The 22,587-nt window shown below is 40.5% G+C and overlaps 1 protein-coding gene across 2 annotated transcripts in view; it reads right to left on the bottom strand.

The window, feature by feature from the left end:
* The window catches only part of LOC133544886 (microtubule-associated protein tau-like), a 91,803-nt gene that overhangs the window by 43,709 nt on the left and 25,507 nt on the right, over window positions 1–22,587 (bottom strand). For both annotated transcript variants that reach the window (XM_061890114.1, XM_061890115.1), the window contains exons 3-6: window positions 18,407–18,562; window positions 14,581–14,683; window positions 9,185–9,244; window positions 5,228–5,484 (exon numbers count right to left, since the gene is read on the bottom strand). In XM_061890114.1, the coding sequence (XP_061746098.1) occupies window positions 5,228–5,484; window positions 9,185–9,244; window positions 14,581–14,683; window positions 18,407–18,562 (576 nt within the window). The remainder of the gene's footprint in view (window positions 1–5,227; window positions 5,485–9,184; window positions 9,245–14,580; window positions 14,684–18,406; window positions 18,563–22,587) is intronic.

The following is a 22,587-nucleotide window of genomic DNA, read 5'->3' as shown; positions in this document are numbered from 1 at the left end:
AAAATGAGTAAATGAGTACATACCTTAATTAGTTTCTAAACACTGTCTGTAACACAACACTAAAACGGCTGATCAAACAAAACATAAGTCATCGCCATGGACCCACTTGCTGCGGAATCTCGCTTTCCAATCAGCTAAACAGACTCAATACTCCACGGTGTTTTGGTGAATTTACCAAAGAATTTTTCAAACAAACAATACAAAAATAATACCAATGTAAGTTAGTAATACTAACACAGACACTCGTAAACGTGTTAGCTGATACTAACTGATACTAACAATGCTCGCTTGATTACATCACGATAGTACGTTTAAATAAGCAGGAAAACACACCTACAGACATCACACATGGTAAGTAAGAATTGTTTTAGTTATATTGTGAAACGCATGTGATGAAAGAAGAATTCATTAGAGCTGTGGACGGCTAGAAGACGAAACAGCAATACTACTTCTGGAAGGGCACTGCAGCACCTGGTGTGAGCAAACTTGTCCAAAAGATGGTGCCATAGCACAAACAATAAGACACCTAGTCAGTGTATTTGCTTGTTTGTTTTTTAAACTACCTTTATTATGGCCGTCAGTAAAGAAAAATCTTTAAACTACCTGGACTTTATTATTGTTCTTTTCCATGTTGTGAATGGTCTTTCAATCTATCGGTGAGCTCTCAATGCTATTTTGGGTATTCTATTGTCATCGTGTGTGTCCATGCCAAACCTTTCTGTGCTAAATCATGGTTTGTGTCAGAAGTCCTGTCTTGGTTATTTGCTGTACTTTCTTCGTTCGTAATATAGTGCCTCCATGAGATTCCTAAAATTCTTCTGAGGCACCTATATGAAATTCATCCACCTTCTGTTTGTCCTCAGCCGTCATTTGCCACGTCTCAGATGCCATTATGAGAGTTTTGTTTCTAACTTGATAGTTTTAGTTTTCCATAGGTTTTAAAAGCTACCCGTTGGTAGCTACCTGTGTGCCTATCTGTTGATTGGCACACAGGATGAATTATGAGACTTCCAAAAAAGTGAGATTTAACCAACTGTTCAAACTGGAGAGTCGACTGTCCGTGGTTGGGAAGGTTATAGAAAGTATCATCTTTGGAAGGATTAAGGATGTGGTGGACGAAAAGCTCAGGCCAACAATCAGGATCCAGAAAAGGATCATAGAAATATGCACTGAATTCCAGCAGACATTACAAATCATGTTTATGGATTTTCAGAGTACATTTAACAGTGTTAATAGAGAGATCTTGTAGAAAATAGTAAGGCAGTTCTATGTCGACTGTCAATGGTGAATCCTGGTAAACGACGAGATCTCAGACCCGTTTGAAGTTAGTACTCAAGTCAAACGAGGAGATGTCCTCTCACCCTTTCTGTTCCTTGTGATTATTAATAATGGAATGAGGATCACAGAAGAAGAAGGGTTCTGAATCAACTTTGGAACCACAACGTTGTCCGACCTGGATTTGACTGACGGCATTGTTTCCCTTGCGGATGCAACGGAAGATGTAGCGGGCAAAATAGGACTAAGGTTAAATGACGATAAACGCAAGGTTATGAGCATTAAATAGAAAATGGTACAAATATCCAACAACAGAGAAAGTGTTGAAATTCTGATATCTCGGGATCAACATTAAGCAACGATGGCAAGATTACTCTCATGCTAGCTTGCTGCAAACTATGGGATGGATTCCTAGACGGAAGTGTGTCTCATTATATGTATATAGTCCTTATCAATACGAGTATTCGTCGGTACTCTTGGCAGTACTATACATAGTTGGTGTAAATAACGATATGAAAAAATTCATTTTTTTTAATCCCATTTTTATCAGCAGGAGGAGTTGTACACCACCTACATCATTTGACATCTCACAGCAGGGAAGTCTTTTATAAAGACCTGCTTTTTTTAAGTTTTAAACAAGTCAGCCATGTTTCCAGTGCAATGTGCAATGCAGTTGTCATCATCTAGTAAACACCACGCAGATCCATCATTATGTTTCTATTTACAAAATTTTGTGTAGTTTTGCTTCCTTATTTGTCATTATTCCAAGCAGATTATTAGATCTGACCAGTGTCTTTTAGATTCACAGCAGCAGCAACTGAAGTGGTTGAAACAGCTGGATACAAAAAATACCGATAGCTGTACCACAACCTGTATCTTTTGTCCAGAATCTTAACGCTTATCTTGGACCCAATTAGGAAACGGTACCAAAAAATACCGGTACTCAGTATACTTACTTACTCATTAGACCATGTCCTATTGAGTCTGTTCCAGATATCCACTCCACAGTTTCCCGCCAGTTCCAGGGAATCCACTTGTGGCGTCATTTCAGCAAACATGGCTCATCGAAAATCTAATTCTTCTTCTTCCGGCTTAGCGTTCATATGACAACAAAAAAGCCCCCAACTCCACTTTTATTTTGTCGTAATGAAGATGATTCGGGAAAATATATCGCAGTAAAAATACTCATTCAAAATATGTAGAGGAGTAAAAGTGGTCAGAAATATAAATCAGTTGCAAATATGAAAAATTATACTCAATAATAATAATAATTATAATAATAATAATAATGGATTAGATTTATATAGCGCTTGCCAAGACACTCAAAGCGCTTCACAGAGAAGTGAGAACCCATAATTCATTCACACCTGGTGGTGGTAAGCTACATTTGTAGCCACAAGTGCTCTGGGGTAGACTGACATTTCCCTTTTCTTTTCCCGTAAATCATTCCTCCGAGTCACCCGCTTTTTCTCACAGATTTGAGAAAAAGAGTGAGTGGTATCACGTGGCTTAGCTTAATAACCCATGCAATTGGTCGGTCGATTTCCTGGTTTTGATTAATAAAAACCGTAAAGTCTATAAAAGCTGCGTTGGTCAGAATAGAAAAGGCTCCTTCAAAAGACAATGTATTGTTCAACATCCGTATAGGACGGCGTCTGTGTACAGACTCGGACAATATAGTCCACTCCTGAATGATTCATGTATTGCATTTACACTACTCACAAAAAGTTAGAGGTATTTGGCTTTCAGGTGGAATTTCTACCTCAGTCTATCTGAATCTAGGAAGGGAACTTTGTTGTCATTGCACTTAAAAAGTACAACAAAATTTGTTTTCAGTACGACCCGTCCAAGAACAGACATACGGTATAATGGTAGACAGAACGGGAAGACTGATGGGTCGCCACGGGGGTGGCGCCCCGTAAAAATGTAGAGAAAAATGTAAACATCTGGAGTGGGAGAAAAAAGCAACTCCCAAACTTAGCTAAGCTCCTATGGACGTAAGGGGTGAGGCTCAATTTGAGACCAGGACATAAGCACATATGAGCACATATTACAAGACACAAAACTCAAGACTTGCAACAGTGGGAGGAGGTTTCCGTCCAGCTGGAGATGCAGCCACCATAGGCACTGCTGCATTGTCCGTCATACCGCGGGGGTGAAACGGTGTGGTAAGGGTACGTGGTGTGTGTAAGTGTATTTTCTGCGGATGCGCGTGTGTGTATGTAAGACTGAAGAGTCTCTTGTTCCATGAATGTGGCGCTCTCGCAGAGTGTTTTTGCGATATCACAGCCAGTCAGTCCAACAGAAGTCAACAAACAACAGGTCTTTGTCCATGAAAGACGGCGCATGAATTTTGAGGTTTTTTTAGCTGCGCTGTCTTCTGGAGTAGTGTTGTAACAACGACCTTGTCAAGCCATTCCAGCAGCAGGAAGAAATCCAAATTAGAATGTTTGTTTGAGCTAATGAAAACAAATGTAAACGTATCACTGTAAATGTTTATTTCTGGTCCTTAAATTATAATAACTTCGCCTTGCAGAGCAGACAACATTTCCGAGATGTTATCCAGTTTGTGATTTAGTTCAGAAACTACATCATTCTAATTGCCAACAGCTGTACCCATCCTTCAATCATGTGTGGCAGCATTGGGGTACCTTGAACAGCTACCAGGATCTTCCAAATTTGTCGATACACCAGAAGAACGCTAACTCCAATCAGCAAATGTCCTGTTATCATGATTCTGAACAGGTAGCTGTCTTCAACATCTTTGACTCAAAGAATCGCCATACATAAGACACTCCACCTCTCCCAAGAGTCCATCATGTATCCAGCAACAAACGTTTTATCAGGACAGGCAGGTTCCCCCAAATCCGGGCTTCTCATCAAGAATATCTTGTCAATATTGATAAGAGGCCAGTTGATCAATACCATTGTTAGGATTTGGGAAAGCAGTACAAAAAAGAGGTTTCAAAAAAGTTGAGACTGGACAAAGAAGCAAAAGTAGGAAAGATTAGGGAGAGGGAAGGGAAGTGTGTGCCTTTGTTGAGAGCCAGACAGCAACTTGCTAATAGCCATGACACTAAGTTTGCATGCTTTCTACACATATTTGTGGCATATACTTACATGTAAGTTTGAATATATTGATTTCCCTCAACATTTTTGCATGCTTGCTAAACTAAGTTTACAACTCTAAAGAGTTGGTTTTAAAATCACACACACACATATTCTCACTCAAAACAGTCCATGATGCGAGGGTGTGAGGTCATTTGCGAGCGGAAATCCTCAAAAAGTCTCATCAAGATAAGCCTGCACAGGACACGTTGCCATAGAAACCTGTGTTAAATGAAAGGACAGACCCCTTCTTTAGGACGGTATATCGGTTCTTGAAAGGAACTAGTTATATAATTTTGTATCTGTATATATTTGCAGTTAATCTGAAATTGCTTGGTGAGTTTTAAACAGAACGCGCTGAAGCTCGGTCTCAACTTCCCTCTGAGAACATTCACCGCAATGAAAAAGTATTGTTGTGAAATTACTAGGAGTTACATGGCGTTATGACGAGGACTTTTTTCTTACCAAATCTAATTCAACTGGAAAATGTACTTTTCAATTTTGTTAATGTGAAATTTTAAATGACTGACAATTGTCCGTTACTTTTTGTGAGTAGTCTTGATACTATTCAAACATCTGCAATATCCAGTTTATACAAAGTCCACATGGAAACACAATGAAGTGGGCTGACATTAGGGATGGAAATACCTTCTAAACACAGTTCCCAAGGCAATGAAGAGGCACCGGACTAACATTTGCACAAGCCAAGGCATGGCAAAAAATGCACAAAGATAGCGTTTATTGCACCGGGTCAGTGGAGGTGTGATAGTTTTAAAGTGCGACTTGCAGGCGTACCAGAATACAAATGGCCGGTTTTACCATGAAGGAGTAGGGAAGGTCCTACCTTTCCTCCACCAGGTTGGTACTTCATGTTGTCGGTGGACCCGATCTTGGAACGGACATTCTTCAGGTCCGGTGTTGGTGCGTTGAGAGGCCGGATGTTTCGAGGAGCACGGGGCACTGCTGGCTTCTTTTCCAGAGCGGTTTGCTTGGGGACAGGAGGTTTGGTGATAACCCGGCGGCGGTGGAAGGGAGCGGCTTCACCGTTGGCGGCATTAGCTAAAGTCGTGGGAGAAGTGGTGGAGGCCGGACGTGGACGAGCTGCGGACACAAAAAAAAAAAAACCTTAAGTTATGTAGTACTCCGTTTTCTTATTGTGTGAATTCTGAAAAGCAAACATTTGCCTGCTATGATTTGCATGCTTACTTTTTTTGACAATTTTCATAGTCATATAACTTGATACGTGACACTTGCTAGTTAGTTAAAGTGTGCTGAACTGTGTTGAATTAAAAAAAAAAACATTTGAACACAAAGTTTTAGTTCAGTCTTTAATTTTTTTTATGTTTCTTTTGTTTTTATCCTTTTTATGATATCGCCTCTGTTGTTTTAATTTAATTAATGTCTTCATTTTTTTATCTGTGAAAAGTGATGTAAATAACATTTACTTACTAAAGTTAGATAAAAATTGTATGCATACAATATTAGCTAAAAAAGCTAGCATGCTAACTTTTTTTTAGCTAATATTGCACTCTAAAGTTAATGATTATTTATTTGTTTGAACATCAAATATGTTGTCTTTGTAGTGCATTCAACTGAATATGGGTTGAAAATGATTTGCACATTTAACACAATTTCCCAACTCTTCTGGAAATGCGTACTCCTCAGGAGTATGCTTACAATATTAGCTAAAAAAGCTAGCATGCCAACTTTTTTTTAGCTAATATTGCATGCATACTCCTCAGGATCACATAACACTGTACTTGAACATGGTAATTGTTCGCATGCTAAATTTTTAGGAAATTTTTCAGCTATACACCTGAGAGTCATATACAAACTCTGTTTCCAGAAGAGTTGGGAAATTGTGTTAGATGTAAATATAAACGGATTACAATGATTTGCAAATCATTTTCAACCCATATTCAGTTGAATGCACAACAAAGACAACATATTTGATGTTCAAACTGATAAATAATCATTAACTTTAGAATTTGGTGCCAGCAATACGTGTCAAAGAAGTTGGAAAAGGTGACAATAAATACTGATAAAGCTGAAGAATTCTCATCAAACACTTATCTGGAACATCCCACAGGTGTGCAGGCTAATTGGGAACAGGTGGGGGCCATGATTGGGTATAAAAGCAGCATCCGTGAAATGCTCAGTCATTCACAAACAAGGATGGGGCAAGGGTCACCACTTTGTGAACAAATTAGGGACGGCGTGGCGCAGTGGGAGAGTGGCCGTGCGCAACCCGAGGGTCCCTGGTTCAAATCCCACCTAGTACCAACCTCGTCGCGTCCGTTGTGTCCTGAGCAAGACACTTCACCCTTGCTCCTGATGGGTGCTGGTTGGCGCCTTGCATGGCAGCTCCCTCCATCAGTGTGTGTGAATGTGTGTGTGAATGGGTAAATGTGGAAGTAATGTCAAAGCGCTTTGAGTACCTTGAAGGTAGAAAAGCGCTATACAAGTACAAACCATTTATTTATTTAAATGCGTGAGCAAATTGTCAAACAGTTTAAGAACAACATTTCTCAACGGGCTATTGCAAGAAATTTAGGAATTTCACCATCTACAGTCCGTTATACCATCAAAAGGTTCAGAGAATCTGGAAAAATCACTGCATGTAAGCGATGATATAACAGACCTTCGTTCCCTCAGGCGGTACTGCATCAAAAAGCGACATTAGTGTGTAAAGGATATCACCACATGGGCTCAGGAACACTTCAGAAAAGTGAAGTGAATTATATTTATATAGCGCTTTTTCTCTAGTGACTCAAAGCGCTTTACATAGTGAAACCCAATATCTAAGTTACATTCAAACCAGTGTGGGTGGCACTGGGAGCAGGTGGGTAAAGTGTCTTGCCCAAAGACACAACAACAGTGACTAGGATGGCAGAAGTGGGAATTGAACCTGCAACCCTCTAATTGCTGGCACGGCCACTCTACCAACCGAGCTAAACCACCGTCAGTAACTACAGTTTGTCGCTACATCTGTAAGTGCAAGTTAAAACTCTACCATGCGAAGCCAAAGCCATTTATTAACGACACCCAGAAACGCTGCCGGATTCGCTGGGCCCGAGCTCATCTAAGATGGACAGATGCACAGTGGAAAAGTGTTCTGTGGTCTGACGAGTCCACATTTCAAATGTTTTTTTGGAAACGGTGAGGCTTCACGGGGCCCGAGCTCATCTAAGATGGGCTGATGCAAAGTGGAAAAGTGTTCTGTGGTCTGACAAGTCCACTATTCAAATTGTTTTTTGGAAACGGTAAACGTTGTGTCCTCCGGACCGAAAAGGAATAGAACCATCAGGATTGTTCTAGGTGCAAAGTTGAAAATCCAGCATCTGTGATGGTATGGGGGTGCATTTGTGCCCAAGGCATGGATAACTTACACATCTGTGAAGGCACCATTAGTGCTGAAAGGTACATACAGGTTTTGGAGCAACATATGTTGTCATCCAAGCAATGTTATCATGGACGCTCTTGCTTATTTCAGCAAGACAATGCCAAGTCACTTGTTACAACAGCGTGGCTTCATAGTAAAAGAGTGGGGGTACTAGACTGGCTTGCCTGTAGTCCAGACCTGTCTCCCATTGAAAATGTGTGGCGTGTTATGAAGCCTAAAATACTACAACGGAGACCCCGGACTGTTGAACAACTTAAGCTGCACATAAAACAAGAATGGGAAAGAATTCCACCTGAAAAGCTTCAAAAATGTGTCTCCTTAGTTCCCAAAGGTTTATTGAGTGTTGTTAAAAGAAAAGGTGATGAAACACAGTGGTGAACATGCCCTTCCCCAACTACTTTGGCATGTGTTGCACCCATCAGATTTTAAGTTAATTATTATTTGCAAAAAAAAATAAAGTTTAAGAGTTTCAACATCAAATATCTTGTTTTTGTAGTGCATTCAATTGAATATGGGCTGAAAAAGATTTGAAAATCATTGTATTCCGTTTATATTTACATCTAACAATTTCCAAACTCATATGGAAACGGGGTTTGTAATGTAATATGGTACGTAACACATGCTAATTGTGTGTTCTATTTGTACTGGAAAGTCGGAACTTCCAAGATCGTTGTCGGAAGTTTCAACTGGAAGGTCGGATTTCTTACTCGGAAAGTCTGAGATTTTCACCAACCCCGAGTAGCTTTAAAAATGGATGCTCTGAATGTAAACAATATTATAGGCTTATTTTAGTATATTCATTATTAGCACATCTGATTAGTTTTTGTCGCACTAATTAAGCCATATGTGATGTATTGTTGAACATTCATAACGTTACTGTAGTGTAGACTACAATTTCTCTACAAAGTTTTACATCGCTAGCTGTTTCCTCTTCATCCAACGTGCATATTTTTTCCCAAATTGTTTATAATTAGACAAGGCATGCACAAGAATGACTTTCGCGGATGTGGCCATCTAGATTTCCGACCTCGTAACTGGAACGCTCATTTCATCATTCACAGCTGCGATTTTCACTTTCCGAGGTAAACGGAACGCACCATGACTGTTACCAAGGTCGCGTGCTAACGTTATCAAGCTAACTTTTGTAGCCTATTTTCAAGCCGTAATTGTCAGAGTCATTTAACTTGGTAGGCGACCCATTCTAAAGGTTGGCTTGCCAGAATGACATTAGCATTTCGGTACAGCATTCACACGCAATTTCTCTTGAAATTGGCTCTTCTAGTTAAATAATATAATCCCCATGTCACTGAAAACCTAATATGTTTAGGCTTATTAAACATGCGTCTATTTAGTTTTGCTCGATTAAATGAAGACGTACATTGTCCAAAAGTCTCTCACCTGTAGGTTTGAGTTTCTTAGCCTCTGCTGGCTTGTTCTCAGTCTTGTGGTTCTTGTTTGCTGCAAGGACGAAACACACAAATATACATAACTGCGTAGTTCAAATGAGCAATATTTGGCAATGGTTTGATGAAAAATAAATAGTTAAGTTTCTTCTTTTTAAATCCAAACACAATCGCCTGTTGAAGGATGATTAGAACCCACTGAAATACTTAATTTAGTAAAAAATTTTAAAATAGCCAATTGCAAAATAAACGTCTTCAAGTTTTGCTTTGTCCCATGAAGAGACAATTCATTTTGTGACTTATTTTTGATTCAAAGTGTTCGGTTTTGTTTTGGAGAAATGTTATTTGAATGTAAAGTACGGGCAAATGTGTTTTGGTAAATCCGATACACCTTATTGTGAAGGCACTCAACGGGATGTTTTCAGTGTGTCCGACATCTTTACTACTATAAACGAAACATTAACGTTGCACCCTGCTGTTTCAATAAAACACATCAACTAGGGATGCACAATATATTTTTCAATACTGATAACGATAACTTCCTGCTTCTCAAGACAGATGACTTGTTTATATATATATATATATATATATATATATATATATATATATATATATATATATATAGATATATATCTATATATATATATATATATATATATATATATATACAGATATATATCTATATATATATATATATATATAGATGTATATCTATATATATATATATATATATATATATATATATAGATGTATATCTATATATATATATATATATATATATATATTTATATCTATACATATATATATATATATATAGATATATATATCTATATATATATATAGATATATACATATATATATATTATTTTTTTTAATGCAGATTGGAATGTAGTCTGGAAGTAAGATATGACAAACAGTAACTGTAGATTCATCCTAATCAAATATGACATTACCCCAGCAGGCACAAGACATTAAAATAACGTTAATCAATGTTGGGTTCTCATGTTGATTTGACCATTGAAATTTGGACATTTTCCAACCAATATTCTACAACACAAATACAACTTTGAAGCAACATTATTTTTGACAACGTTTACTCAATGTTGGATTCTGACGTTGATTTTAAATTGAAGTTTGCTCATCAAACCAACAACGTGGATCCAACGTTAGACATCAACCTTGTCCCAATTTACAAATACAACTATTTTGCAACGTTGTTCAAACTCAAATTTAAAGGATATGTAATGGAATGTATAACATGAATCAACGTTATATCAATGTCTTGTGCCTGCTGGGACTAGTAGGGTAGAGCCAAAATCACATCCATAAATCAGTAAAGCTTATGTCCTGATTAGGGATGGGTATCGTTTACATTTTAATGGATGAGTGTACCAAAGCGGTACTTTAAAAACGGTGCCGGTGCTTAAACGGTGCCCAAACCAGTACTTAAAAAATGGAAAACATGGACATTTTGGTAAACAAAAACTTGAAAAAAAAAACAAAAAAAAAACGCATTTTTATTTTTATGGAATTTTGTGACATTCAGGTATAACAGATTAGTTATTTAAATAGTAGAAGCGGTTAAGTCCCATCTTGAAACTCATGTATAGTTTAGCGTTTAAATAGACTGTTTTAGACCAGTTATCTTGCCGCTTCTCTTTTTTTTTGCCCCACTTTCCTGCATAAAGAGGATACCAGGTGGCCACAGATAATCCCTTGAGAGGTACCAGTCTGGCGAAAATGACAGCTGTTCTGCTTGCCCCCAATGGGCTGGACTCTCACATTATCATTGACAATTTGCAAAAATTGTACCCCGGCAGTCACCCAGGGATCCATTTTGGGGTTTGAGTTTTTCCTTTACCGAATACGTTTTTGTTTGTTTTTTTAGATCAGGGTATTTCTTTGTGGTTTGTGCAGCTCTTCAAAGTGTTTAATTCATAATATTCATATATTATATTGTATGTATATATATATATATAATATATGTTATATATTATTTATTATTATTATTGTTTATTGTGAGCGAACTGTGGTGCTGAATTTCCCCAAGGGATCAATAAAGTACTTTCTATTCTATTCTATTCTATTAAGGGCTATATAAATAAACTTTGATTGGTTAAGGAGCCAGATGAGGTGCTTCGGGCATCTGGTCAGAATGCCCCCCGAACGCCTCCCAGGGGAGGTGTTTAGGGCGCATTTGACCGGTAGTAGACCACGGGGAAGACCCGTGACATGATAAGTCTCCCAGCCGGCCTGGGAACGCCTCGGGATCCTCGCGCAAGATCTGGGCGAAGTAGTTGAGGAAAGGAAAGTCTGGGCTTCTCTACTTAGGCTGCTTACCCCGCGACCTGACTTCGGATGAGCAGAAGAAAATGGATGGATGATTATTTGATTGCGGAGTGTTTGCAGGGCATTTACTTTAGGCGGCACATGGGATGTCTTTGTCTGATGAGTATAGAGGTGACCTTAAGAGGTAGGAGCGCTTCATTTGTTCACCCTAACCTACAGCACAGTATGGGTAATCTCATGTCAGGAGTGTTTTTTTGTGTTTTTTTAAATCCATAATTTTTTTAGATATATTTTAATGTTATCAGATTATCAGCTTGACGTCATGATTCCAAATATCAGCCTGATACTCATTATGCACCCCTAATATGAACATAGGTTCCAGTCTACTAAAGATTACTCAGATTTACGGACCGTATCGTCGTAATCGGTTTATAAAAACGACAAAATCTAATAAATCAGATGCGACGAATCAAATCTTCAGTCATAGACAACCATGGTGAAAAGCAACAATGAAGGCTGCCAGTTGCAAAAGTCAGTCGGTATAATTCAAATTGTCATTAGTTTAGGGACTGATCTAAATCACAAAATGTCACTCCGAATTTAAGTGGATTATGAAGTGTGAAAACATTCAATTGATATTTATAAGTACGATTATGCTGCCGTGTTTATGCTACATGAATCATATTTTCTGAGGGTGGTGAAAAGCACACAGCGACTGGTCTGAGTCATGTCGCTCGCTCGTTTTGTCGGGTGTCTTGTAAAATCAACTCTTGTAGCCAACAATATCCAACAAGTGTTATCCATTCAACTTGTCGCCTGCATTTGTTAATGCCCGTACAGTACACTCAGATTATTTTTAAGGCTAGCTGTTTAAGTTAGGTTGTACTGCTAGAAAGTCCTTGTGTCGGCGCACACAGGCATGTGAGCCCCTTCGAGAAAAAAGAGGAACATTAAGTGTTGCCACGCAAGCTCTGAAAGGAAAATTTTAAAAACAAGACTATATTTCCTGCAATTGGGTGCATTTTTACACTATATTTTAACTTTAGATTCATTCGAGTCAAATCAAACTTTATTTATAAAGCGCTTTTCATACATAAAAGAAATGCATGGCTGAGTACAGAGGAGCCAGGTGAGTAAACACTATCACAGGAGCCGTCTGCACCAGGATATCACCAGACCACCATGGCCGATAACCCCTGATACAGAGGGCTTCCTCTGAGGAACGCTGTAAAGTAAAAAAAAACAACCTGTAAAATAGTACGAACCATGAGTAGAGATACAGGATAAAATGCAAGTAAGACATGAAGATAAAAACATGAATAAATATACAGGAAAATATAGAAATGTTGAATTTGATACACAAATCTGCCATGTAAATGGTCATTGCTCAAAATATAAAAATGAATCCAAATCAATGTTGTTATGAATTAATGACCTGCTCAATGATTTACTTCACATGAAAAATTACGCTTTTAAATCTTTTTGTAGGAAAATATCTCAAATTGTGTTTGTTTGCCAAATTTAAAAAAAAGTGTTCTTTGACAAAAAAATTGCATAAAAGAAAAAAAAAACACAAAAAAATTATAAAAACTGACTATATAACCGATGGCTAGATCTGAAGTTGATGTAAAAATTTAAGCGTTGAATAAAAAAAAATAAGAAATTATATTTTACATTGTTGATCCCTAAAATATTAGTGGGCTCATATTTTTAAACTGGCATTTCTCAAAATCAATGTGGTTGTAAATTATTGACCTGTTTATTGCTCCAATTACTTCACATCTAATTTTCCACTTTTTGAATATTTTTGAGGAAAACATAGCATATTTTGTGTTTTTGCCAAATAATAATAACAATTTGTCTTTGGCTTAATGGGCATAAAACAAACAAAAAAATAATAATAACAACTTATATATGGATCGGATGTTGATCTACAGTTGAAAGTAAAAAAAAAAGCAATAATATTGTACAAATTATTTTTTAACACTTTTTGGAGTGGGTGGGGCCCTTTTGGGTGTCCAATCATTTTAGTAGTATGTTTTTTTTAAACTATCATTTCTCAAGAAATAATGAATCAAAATCAATGTTGTTGTGAATTATTGACATATTTAAGGCTCAATCTACTTTGCATCAAATATTCCACTTTGAGGGCTTCACGGTGGTAGAGGGGTTTAGTGTGTCTGCCTCACAATATGAAGGTCCTGAATAGTCAGGGCTCAATCCCAGGCTCGGGATCTTTCTGTGTGGAGTTTGCATGTCCTCCCCGTGAATGCGTGGTTTCCCTCCATGTACTCCGGCTTCCTCCCACTTCCAAAGACATGCACCTGGGGATAGGTTGATTGGCAACACTAAATTGGCCGTAGTGTGTGAATGTGAGTGTGAATGTTGTCTATTCGTGTTGGCCCGATGATGAGGTGGCGACTTGTCCAGGGTGTACACCGCCTTCCGCCCGATTGCAGCTTAGATAGGCACCAGCGCCCCCCGCGACCCCAAAGGGAATAAGCGGTAGAAAATGGAGGGATGGATGGATTCCACTTTGAAAGTCGGCTTAAAACATAGAAAAAAACAATGACTTTATATCTATAGATAGACCTGAAGTTAAAACAGAGAAGTGTTGAATCAAAAATAATAATTATAATATAAGATTTATATTTTTGACCCGGGACCAAACTCCAGGGGAGCCAATTTATTGTAATGGTTTTGATCTGTCTATCTGTGTTGGCCCTGCGATGAGGTGGCGACTTGTCCAGGGTGTACCCAGCGCCCCCCGCGACCCCAAAAAGGGAATAAGCGGTAGAAAATGGATGGATGGATATCTGTGTTGGCCCTGTGATGAGGTGGCGACTTGTCCAGAGTGTACCCCGCCTACCGCCCGAATCCAGCTGAAATAGGCTCCAGCACACCCCGTGACCTCAAAAGGGACAAGCGGTGGAAAATGGATGGATGGAAAATGGCCTTGTGTGGAAAAAGCTACATAAGATTAAATAAATTTAAAATTTCCATAAAATGTATGAAGAGTGGCACATGTATAGCCACAATCAAACATAAATAACATTTTTGTGAGGGTCTGAACAAAAACACCAGGAAATAGCATGCATTTACCAGCAATTTTGTTGCCGGGAGACGCAGCGGAACTGGTCTTGCTGGGAGTAGCAGCGGTCTTTGGCACTGATGCACGTTTCTCAGCTGCTCCACTTTCCGGAGTCTGGAAAAGAGACCAAAATAAAGACAAATCAGTGTTTGTGTGCACATAAAAGATGGATTTAAAAAAAGCTGTTTTCTTGTCTCCTTGTGTTTCAAAGGTCAGACATGAAGGAGACGATGGAGACAAAATTAGTTGAAGTAAAAGAGAGATGTGCTTTAAAATAGTGTTTGGAAGGATTTTGCAGTCACAACGGAGACAACTATTTACATCCAAATCCACGTTATTATCTTCCAACTTGTGTTGTTGTGTTATGCTGTGAAACATGCAGCACACAACCATAAGTAGGCCCACATTTTTTGCAATATTGACACATAACAGAATCTATTTTTAACATGATGAAGATGTGTTCTACGTGGTATATTATGCAAGTTGGAAGACGGGTTGTTTTTTTTTTTTTTGCCTGTCATTAATATGACAGGCAAATCTTAAACGGTTTTGAAATTTGCTTTCGACTGTGTCTGGAAAAAAACACGATACGATATATATTTAAAAAGTGTATATTTGATAAAAGATGAATGTAATACTTTTCAAGACTTTGGAACGTGGTTTCAATCGCAATCTGGGAACGCCCCTATAAACGGACAGCTCGCAGGCAGACTCAAAGACGGTTTGAAAAGTGACTTTGGAGTAAGGATGTAGCAATTAATTGTAAAATGATAAACCACGGTACAAATCCCGACGGTTAGTATTACTGTTTTTAATTGAAATGATTGTATCACTGTCAATAATAACACTTTGATAGACTCACATGGCGGTGGTACTGCTCATTCACTGCGGAAGCACGCTAGCCGCTAGTTTAAATGTTAATCCGAATACGAAAGTCATTCAAATAATGTCTTTCCAACGTACCTCAATATAAACTAATATAAAAACACTACTGTCAGAGCAATTAAACTATTTAATTGCGTATAATGAACCAATGGACTGTGCGGTCTTAGAACAAGGTGAGCCATTTATACTAGAAGAAATTACAACAACAGGAAGGGAATCCACGTGACGTCGCATAAACCCGAAATGATGCGCATATGTATTTCACGTAATGTAATTGACATAAAAAACATGCTAAAACCTTTACAAATTAAAACGGTAGAAGATTAACAAAAATAATATGGCTCTTACAAAGCCGGAACAATATTTAATATTTCTTCCGCCAATGAAATTATACATGTAAATACTGGACTAGAAACCACTACTTTTTCCTACACTTTGAACCTTGGGGCTTATTAGACGAAGCGGCTAATTTATGGCTTGTTCTTAGCTGGCGGCACAAAAAAAAAATTTTTTATTAAAAAAAAAAAAAAAAAAAACACTGAGAGGGTGTTTTATTGTTTGTGCTATGGTGCCATCTTTTGGACCAGTTCGCTCACTGCAGGTGCTGCAGTGTCCATCCATTTACCGTCAGTGATTTATTTATTTTTTCAACCATAGTGCAGTTCAGCCGTCCGCCCGATTGTAGCTGAGATAGGCGCCAGCGCCCCCCGCCACCCCAAAAGGGAATAAGCGGTAGAAATGGATGGATGGATGGATGCAGTTCAGTTTTTCTAGCCGTCCATAGCGTTCTACACGTATGGATTCTTCATTTTTTACGCCAAGCAACATTGGTAAGTTTTACAAAGTAACTAAACCCATAGATACTTACTAAACCGTCCCATGTGTGATGTCTGTAGGAGTGTTTTCATGCATAGTTGTACATGTTATCTTAATATAATCAAGCTAGCGTTGTTAGCATCCGCTAAAATGCTAACACACTCATGAGTGTGTGTTTCAAATAGGGCTGGGCGATATGGCCTTTTTTTTTAATATCGCAATATTTTTTAGGCCTTATCGCGATAAACGATATATATCTCGATATTTCGCCTTAGCCTTGAATTAACACTTGATAAATATAATCACAGCAATATGATGATTCTATGTCTACATTAAAACATTCTTGTTCATACTGCATCAATATGTGCTCATTTTAAACTTTCATGCAGAGAAGGAAATCACAACAAAAAAAAAATCACGATTTTTGTCATACGGTGTTGATCTGGAATTGTTTGCCTCCGCACTTTGATAGTGTGGGTGTGTGGCACCTAACGGAGATGTTGACATGCAGAGTATGCACTCCTCATTCTCTAGCAGGTGACTTTTCAAATGATGCTACATATTAACAGTAATGCTACTTTTTATAGCAACGCTTGTGCCCCACACTTGACAAATTAAAGTTGTCTATTCGACATATTCCCACTTGAAGCCAAACCACCGCCAGACGATGGATCCCCTGCTGTTTTTCTTGGGAATTAATTCTTCATTTGTTACGAGATTCGCACCTTCTTTCTCTCGTATTACCACTTGCACGGCTGCGCTAGCATCACAGCTAAGGTAACCCATGCTGCTACCTCTCTGCTCCGCAAGGGCGTATACGTATGTGACGTATGATGTGACAGTATGTGACGTATGTAAGAAGGTGCGCTTGCTCTCTGTGAGAAGGAGAGACAAGAAAGAGCAAGGAGAGCCTGTAGTGTAATGCCCGCAGCTAGAAGAAATTGCTTGAGAACGTATACTTGAATATCACAATATAGTCATTTTCTATATCGCACAGAGACAAACCCGCGATATATCGAGTATATAGATATATCGCCCAGCCCTAGTTTCAGTGTTACTAACTTACAATGTGATTCTTTTTGTATTTTTTCAGTTTCACAAATTCCTCAGTAAATTCACCAAAACGCCACTGTGAAGTTATTGAGTCTGTTTAGCTGATTGGAGAGCTAGCTTGCGCAGCTAGTGGGTCAATGTTTTGTTTGGTCAGCCGTTTTACAGACACCGTTTAGAAAAGTAAAAACATTTATAAAATCTTTCTGTCAGCCGTTTTACAGACACCGTCTAGAAAGGTATAAACATTTATAAAATCTTTCTGTGTAAATTAATAATTTTAGAATGGATATATCTGCGGCTGAGAGTCTAAAATTTTGTGGGTTTGGCTTATATACCGGTAAGCGATCTAACAACCAGTATATATTCTGCATATACTGTGCATGAAAGCTTACTATATGCCATCGCCATTTTGCTGATTTATCGGCAGACAATCTTCCTACATCAGCTTTGTTTGGCTATCAAGTTTATATTTTAATACAGCATATCAGGCCATATATATATATATATATATATATTAATACAAGCAATAAGTAATCTGTTCATAAATGAGTGTATCCGTTCAGCCACCGTGTTCAATGGAGAAGTATGATCTACCCTTTGAGCTGTCCTGGATGAACTAAAATTATTTTTTCCAATCATTTTGGAACTTGCAAGCGTACTTCTTCTTACTCGTCGCCGCCATGTCTCTTCTTCGTTCTTCTGCTTCGTCTCTGTTATGTTTTTGGACATTACTACTTGCCGTAGTTTTGAAGCAATACATGATGGGAATCTGGATGTTATGTGTCAGTATATTAACGTGCTGGTTGGAATAAACACATGCTGAGAAATAGCTCTGTGCCTGCCTACTTTATATGTTATGGATAACGGAGACATATATAATAGTCTCCTTTTCAGGTGAGAGAATATGCTAAAGGCAGTGCCTTTAAGGCACGCCCCCAATGTTGTTGTCCGGGTGGAAATCGGGAGAAATTCGGGAGAATGGTTGCCCCGTGATATTTTCGGGATGGATACTGAAATTCGGGAGTCTCGCAGGAAAATCGGGAGGGTTGGCAAGTATGGGGCCAGTGTGTCTCATCTACTCACCTTTGCCATTGGGGTCCTCGCCTTGGATGGGGGGCTTTTTTTATTAGCAGGGGATGCGGTTGGGGAGGGGCGTTTGGCCGAGGTGACCTCGCTATTGGTTGATAGGGTGGTTGGGCGGGACTTTGATGCATCGGTTTTGCTGGAAACCCCCTCAGTCTAGTGGTCAATTTGAAAGGATCCATAAGGAGGGAAGAAACATAGGCAGACATAAACAAATGTGTAAGAATCAAATAGGGAGAGCAATAGAAAAAACAAGCATGAATAGAGGAAGCAATATGATTTGGGTTGGATTTTACATACCGATTTTCCCGGGGTCGTCTAATTTTATAAAATGTTGATTACAGTTTTCGATGCTCAGTCTGCCAACAGGAAGAGTCAGCTACTATATCGGCGGCTAGCAACCAACTGTCTATCTTCATACACAGTGTGATCCCCTAAGTCACAGGCATCAAACTCAAAGCCTGTGGGCCAAATCATCAATTCAATGTGGTCATGTCATTTTATGTAGTAGGCCACATCATTAATGTAACCAGCCACATCTCTTTAATGTGGCCAACAAAATCATTTTAAATTGAATCTCCATGTAATTTTGCCGTGGCCTGCCACCTCGTTTTGTGTAGTACGCCACGTCGTTTACGTGGCCAGCCACATCATCACATCATTTAATATAACCTCTAATGCATGTTTTCTAAGATAGCCTACCACATCATCTAATGTAGCCAGCCACATCTTTTCACGTGGTCCGCAAAATCATTTAAATTTGGCCCACCACCTCATTTTATTGTACCCCGTCACCTCATTTTGTGTGGTAAACCATGTGATTTACATCGCCAGCCACATCACCCCATCATTTATTGTGGCCTGCCACATCTTTTTAGGTATCAGTGAGCAGTAAATTATAAAAGCAGAAATGTCAAATACCCACATGAAATGTAAAATGGGACTCCACATCTGGTCGGTTGAAAATGTTCATTAGTTCCGTATTAAAACAGAGAAGAGACGCATAGCTGTAATTAGTAATACGTTTCCTACACCGTATGGAACAGGGATATTCAACTGACAGGGCGGGGGCCAAATTCGACTCACAAACGAGACCATACCGGCCCCCGAGTTCAGTTCAAAACTTGGGAAACAAGCTTTTTTGAAGCTAAGTCCTAACAAATACTAGAGTGCTCGTGATGTGTAGGGCCATATTTTTTAACCACAGGAGACCATTAAGAGAAGTTTCTTAAGCGCAAAAATTATGCCTTAAGTGGTGAATTTGAATTTTCAATTAGACTTAAACTTTATTACTAGTTTAAGGGGCCATAGAGGTCAGGTGCAGTGTGAGCTGGGCGGCAGCCAAAGGCAGGACACTTGGCGGTCCGATCCTCGGCTACATAAGCTAGCTCTTGGAACGTGGAATGTCACCTCGCTTGGGGGAAAGGAGCCTGAGCTAGTGCGTGAGGTGGAGAAGTTCCGGCTGGATATAGTCGGACTCACTTCGACGCACAGGAAGGGCTCTGGAACCAGTTCTCTCGAGAGGGGCGGGACTCTCTTCCACATTGGCGTTGCACGCAGTGAGAGGCGGCGGGCTGGGATAACAATTCTTGTTGCCCCCCGCTCAAAGCCTGCAAGTTGGAGTTCAACCCGGTGGACGAAGGGGTAGCTTCCCTCCGCCTGCAGGTGGGGTGACGGGTCCTGACTGTTGTTTGTGCTTACGCACAAAACAGCAGTTCAGAGTACCCACACTTTTTGAATACACTTGAGGGAGTACTGGAAAGTCCTCCCCCGGGTGATTCCCTTGTCCCACCGGGGGACTTCAACGCTCATGTTGGCAACAACAATGAAACCTGGAGAGGCGTCATCAGATTTCCAGCCTCATGTTTTGGACACTCGGATGAAGAGAGGGGAGGAGCTTTCTACCGATCACCACCTGGTGGTGAGTTGGCTGCGATTGTGGGGGAAAATGCCGGACAGACCTGGCAGGCCCAAACGCATTGTGAGGGTCTGCTGGAAACGTCTAGCAGGGTCTCCTGACAGAGAGTTTAAATTCCCACCTCCGGAAGAATTTTTAACACGTCCCGAGGGAGGTGCTGGATATTGAATCCGAGTGGACCATGTTCCACACCTCTATTGTCGAGGCGGCTGATTGTAGCTGTGGCCGCAAGGTAGTTGGTGCCTGTCGTGGCGGTAATCCTAGAACCCGCTGGTGGACACCAGCGGTGAGAGATGCCGTCAAGCTGAAGAAAGAGTCCAGTTGGGCTCTTTTGGCTCATAGGACTCTGGAGGCAGCGGACAGGTATCGACAGTCCAAGAGGTGCACGGCTTCAGCGGTCGCGGAGGCAAAAACTCGGACATGGGAGGAGTTCGGGAAGCCATGAAAAACAACATTCGGACGGCTTCGAACCGATTCTGGACCACTTTCCGCTGCCTCAGGAAGAGGAAGCAGTGCACTGTCAACACCGTGTATGGTGAGGATAGTGTTCTGCTTACCTCGACTTTGGACATTGTGGATCGGTGGAGAGAATACTTTGAACACCTCCTTAATCTTACCAACACGTCTTCCGATGAGGAAGCAGTTCCTGGGAAATCTGTGGTGGGCTATTTCTGGGGCTGAGGTTGCAGAGGTAGTTAAAAAGCTCCTCGGTGGCAAGGCCCCAGGGGTGGAAGAGATCCGCCCGGAGTTCCTCAAGGCTCTGGATGCTGTAAGGCTGTCTTGGTTGACAAGATTCTGCAACATTGCGTGGACATCGGGGGCGGTAGCTTTGGAATCGCAAACCGGAAGGTGGTTCCTCTTTTTAAGAAGGGCAACCGGAGGGTGTGTTCCAACTATCGTGGGATCACACTCCTCAGCCTTCCCGATAAGGTCTATTCAGGTATACTGGAGAGGTGGCTACGCCGGATAGTCGAACATCGGATTCAGGAGGAACAGTGTGGTTTTCATCCTGGTCGTGGAACTGTGGACCAGCTCTATACCCTCAAGAGAGTCCTAGAGGGTGCATGGGAGTTCGCCCAACCAGTCTACATGTGCTTTGTGGACTTGGAGTAGGCATTCGACCGTGTCCCTCGGGAAGTCCTGTGGAGAGTGCTCAGAGTGTATGGGGTATCAGACTGTCTGATTGTTGCGGTCTGCTCTCTGTACGATCAGTGTCAGAGCTTGGTCCGCATTGCCGGCAGTAAGTCGGACCCATTTCCAGTGAGGGTTGGACTCCGCCAAGGCTGTCCTTTGTCACCGATTCTGTTTAAAACTTTTATGGACAGAATTTCAGACAGAATTGTCAAGGCGTTGAGGGGATCCCGTTGGGTGGCTGCAAGATTACGTCTCTGCTCTTTGCAGATGATGTGGTCCTGATGGCTTCATCTGGCCAGGATCTTCAGCTCTCACAGGATCGGTTCGCAGCCAAGTGTGAAGTGACTGGGATGAGAATCAGCACCTCCAAGTCCGAGTCCATGGATCTCGCCCGGAAAAGGGTGGAGTGCCATCTCCGGGTTGCGGAGGAGATCTTGCCCCAAGTGGAGGAGTTCAAGTACCTCGGAGTTTTGTTCACGAGCAAGGGATGAGTGGATCGTGAGATAGACAGATCGACAGGCGGATCGGTGGGGCGTCTTTAGTAATTCGGACGCTGTATCGATCTGTTGTTGTGAAGAAGGAGCTGAGCCGGAAGGCAAAGCTCTCAAATTACCGGTCGATCTACGCTCCCATCCTCACCTATGGTCATGAGCTTTGGCTTATGACTGAAAGGACAAGATCACGGGTACAAGCGGCCAAAATTAGTTTCCTCTGCCGGGTGGCAGGGCTCTCCCTTAGAGATAGGGTGAGAAGCTCTGTCATCCGGGAGGAGCTCAAAGTAAAGCCGCTGCTCCTCCACATCGAGAAACACCAGATGAGGTGGTTTGGGCATCTGGTCAGGCACGTCCGACCGGTAGGGGGCCACGCGGAAGACCCAGGACACGTTGGGAAGACTATGTCCCCAGTTGGCCTGGGAACGCCTCGGGATCCCCCGGGAAAAGCTGAACGAAGTGGCAGGGGAGAGGAAAGTCTGGGCTTCCCTGCTTAGGCTGCTGCCCCCGTGACCTGACCTCGGATAAGCGGAAGAAGATGGATGGATGGATGAATGGACATTTATATTCTTATTATTCTATATTCTTATATCCTATTCTTATTATTTATATTATTATTATTACTTTATTATAATTCA

Source organism: Nerophis ophidion, linkage group LG28 (genome assembly GCF_033978795.1).
Source record: "Nerophis ophidion isolate RoL-2023_Sa linkage group LG28, RoL_Noph_v1.0, whole genome shotgun sequence".
NCBI lineage: Eukaryota > Metazoa > Chordata > Actinopteri > Syngnathiformes > Syngnathidae > Nerophis > Nerophis ophidion.
This window is presented reverse-complemented; position numbering and strand designations above follow the sequence as displayed.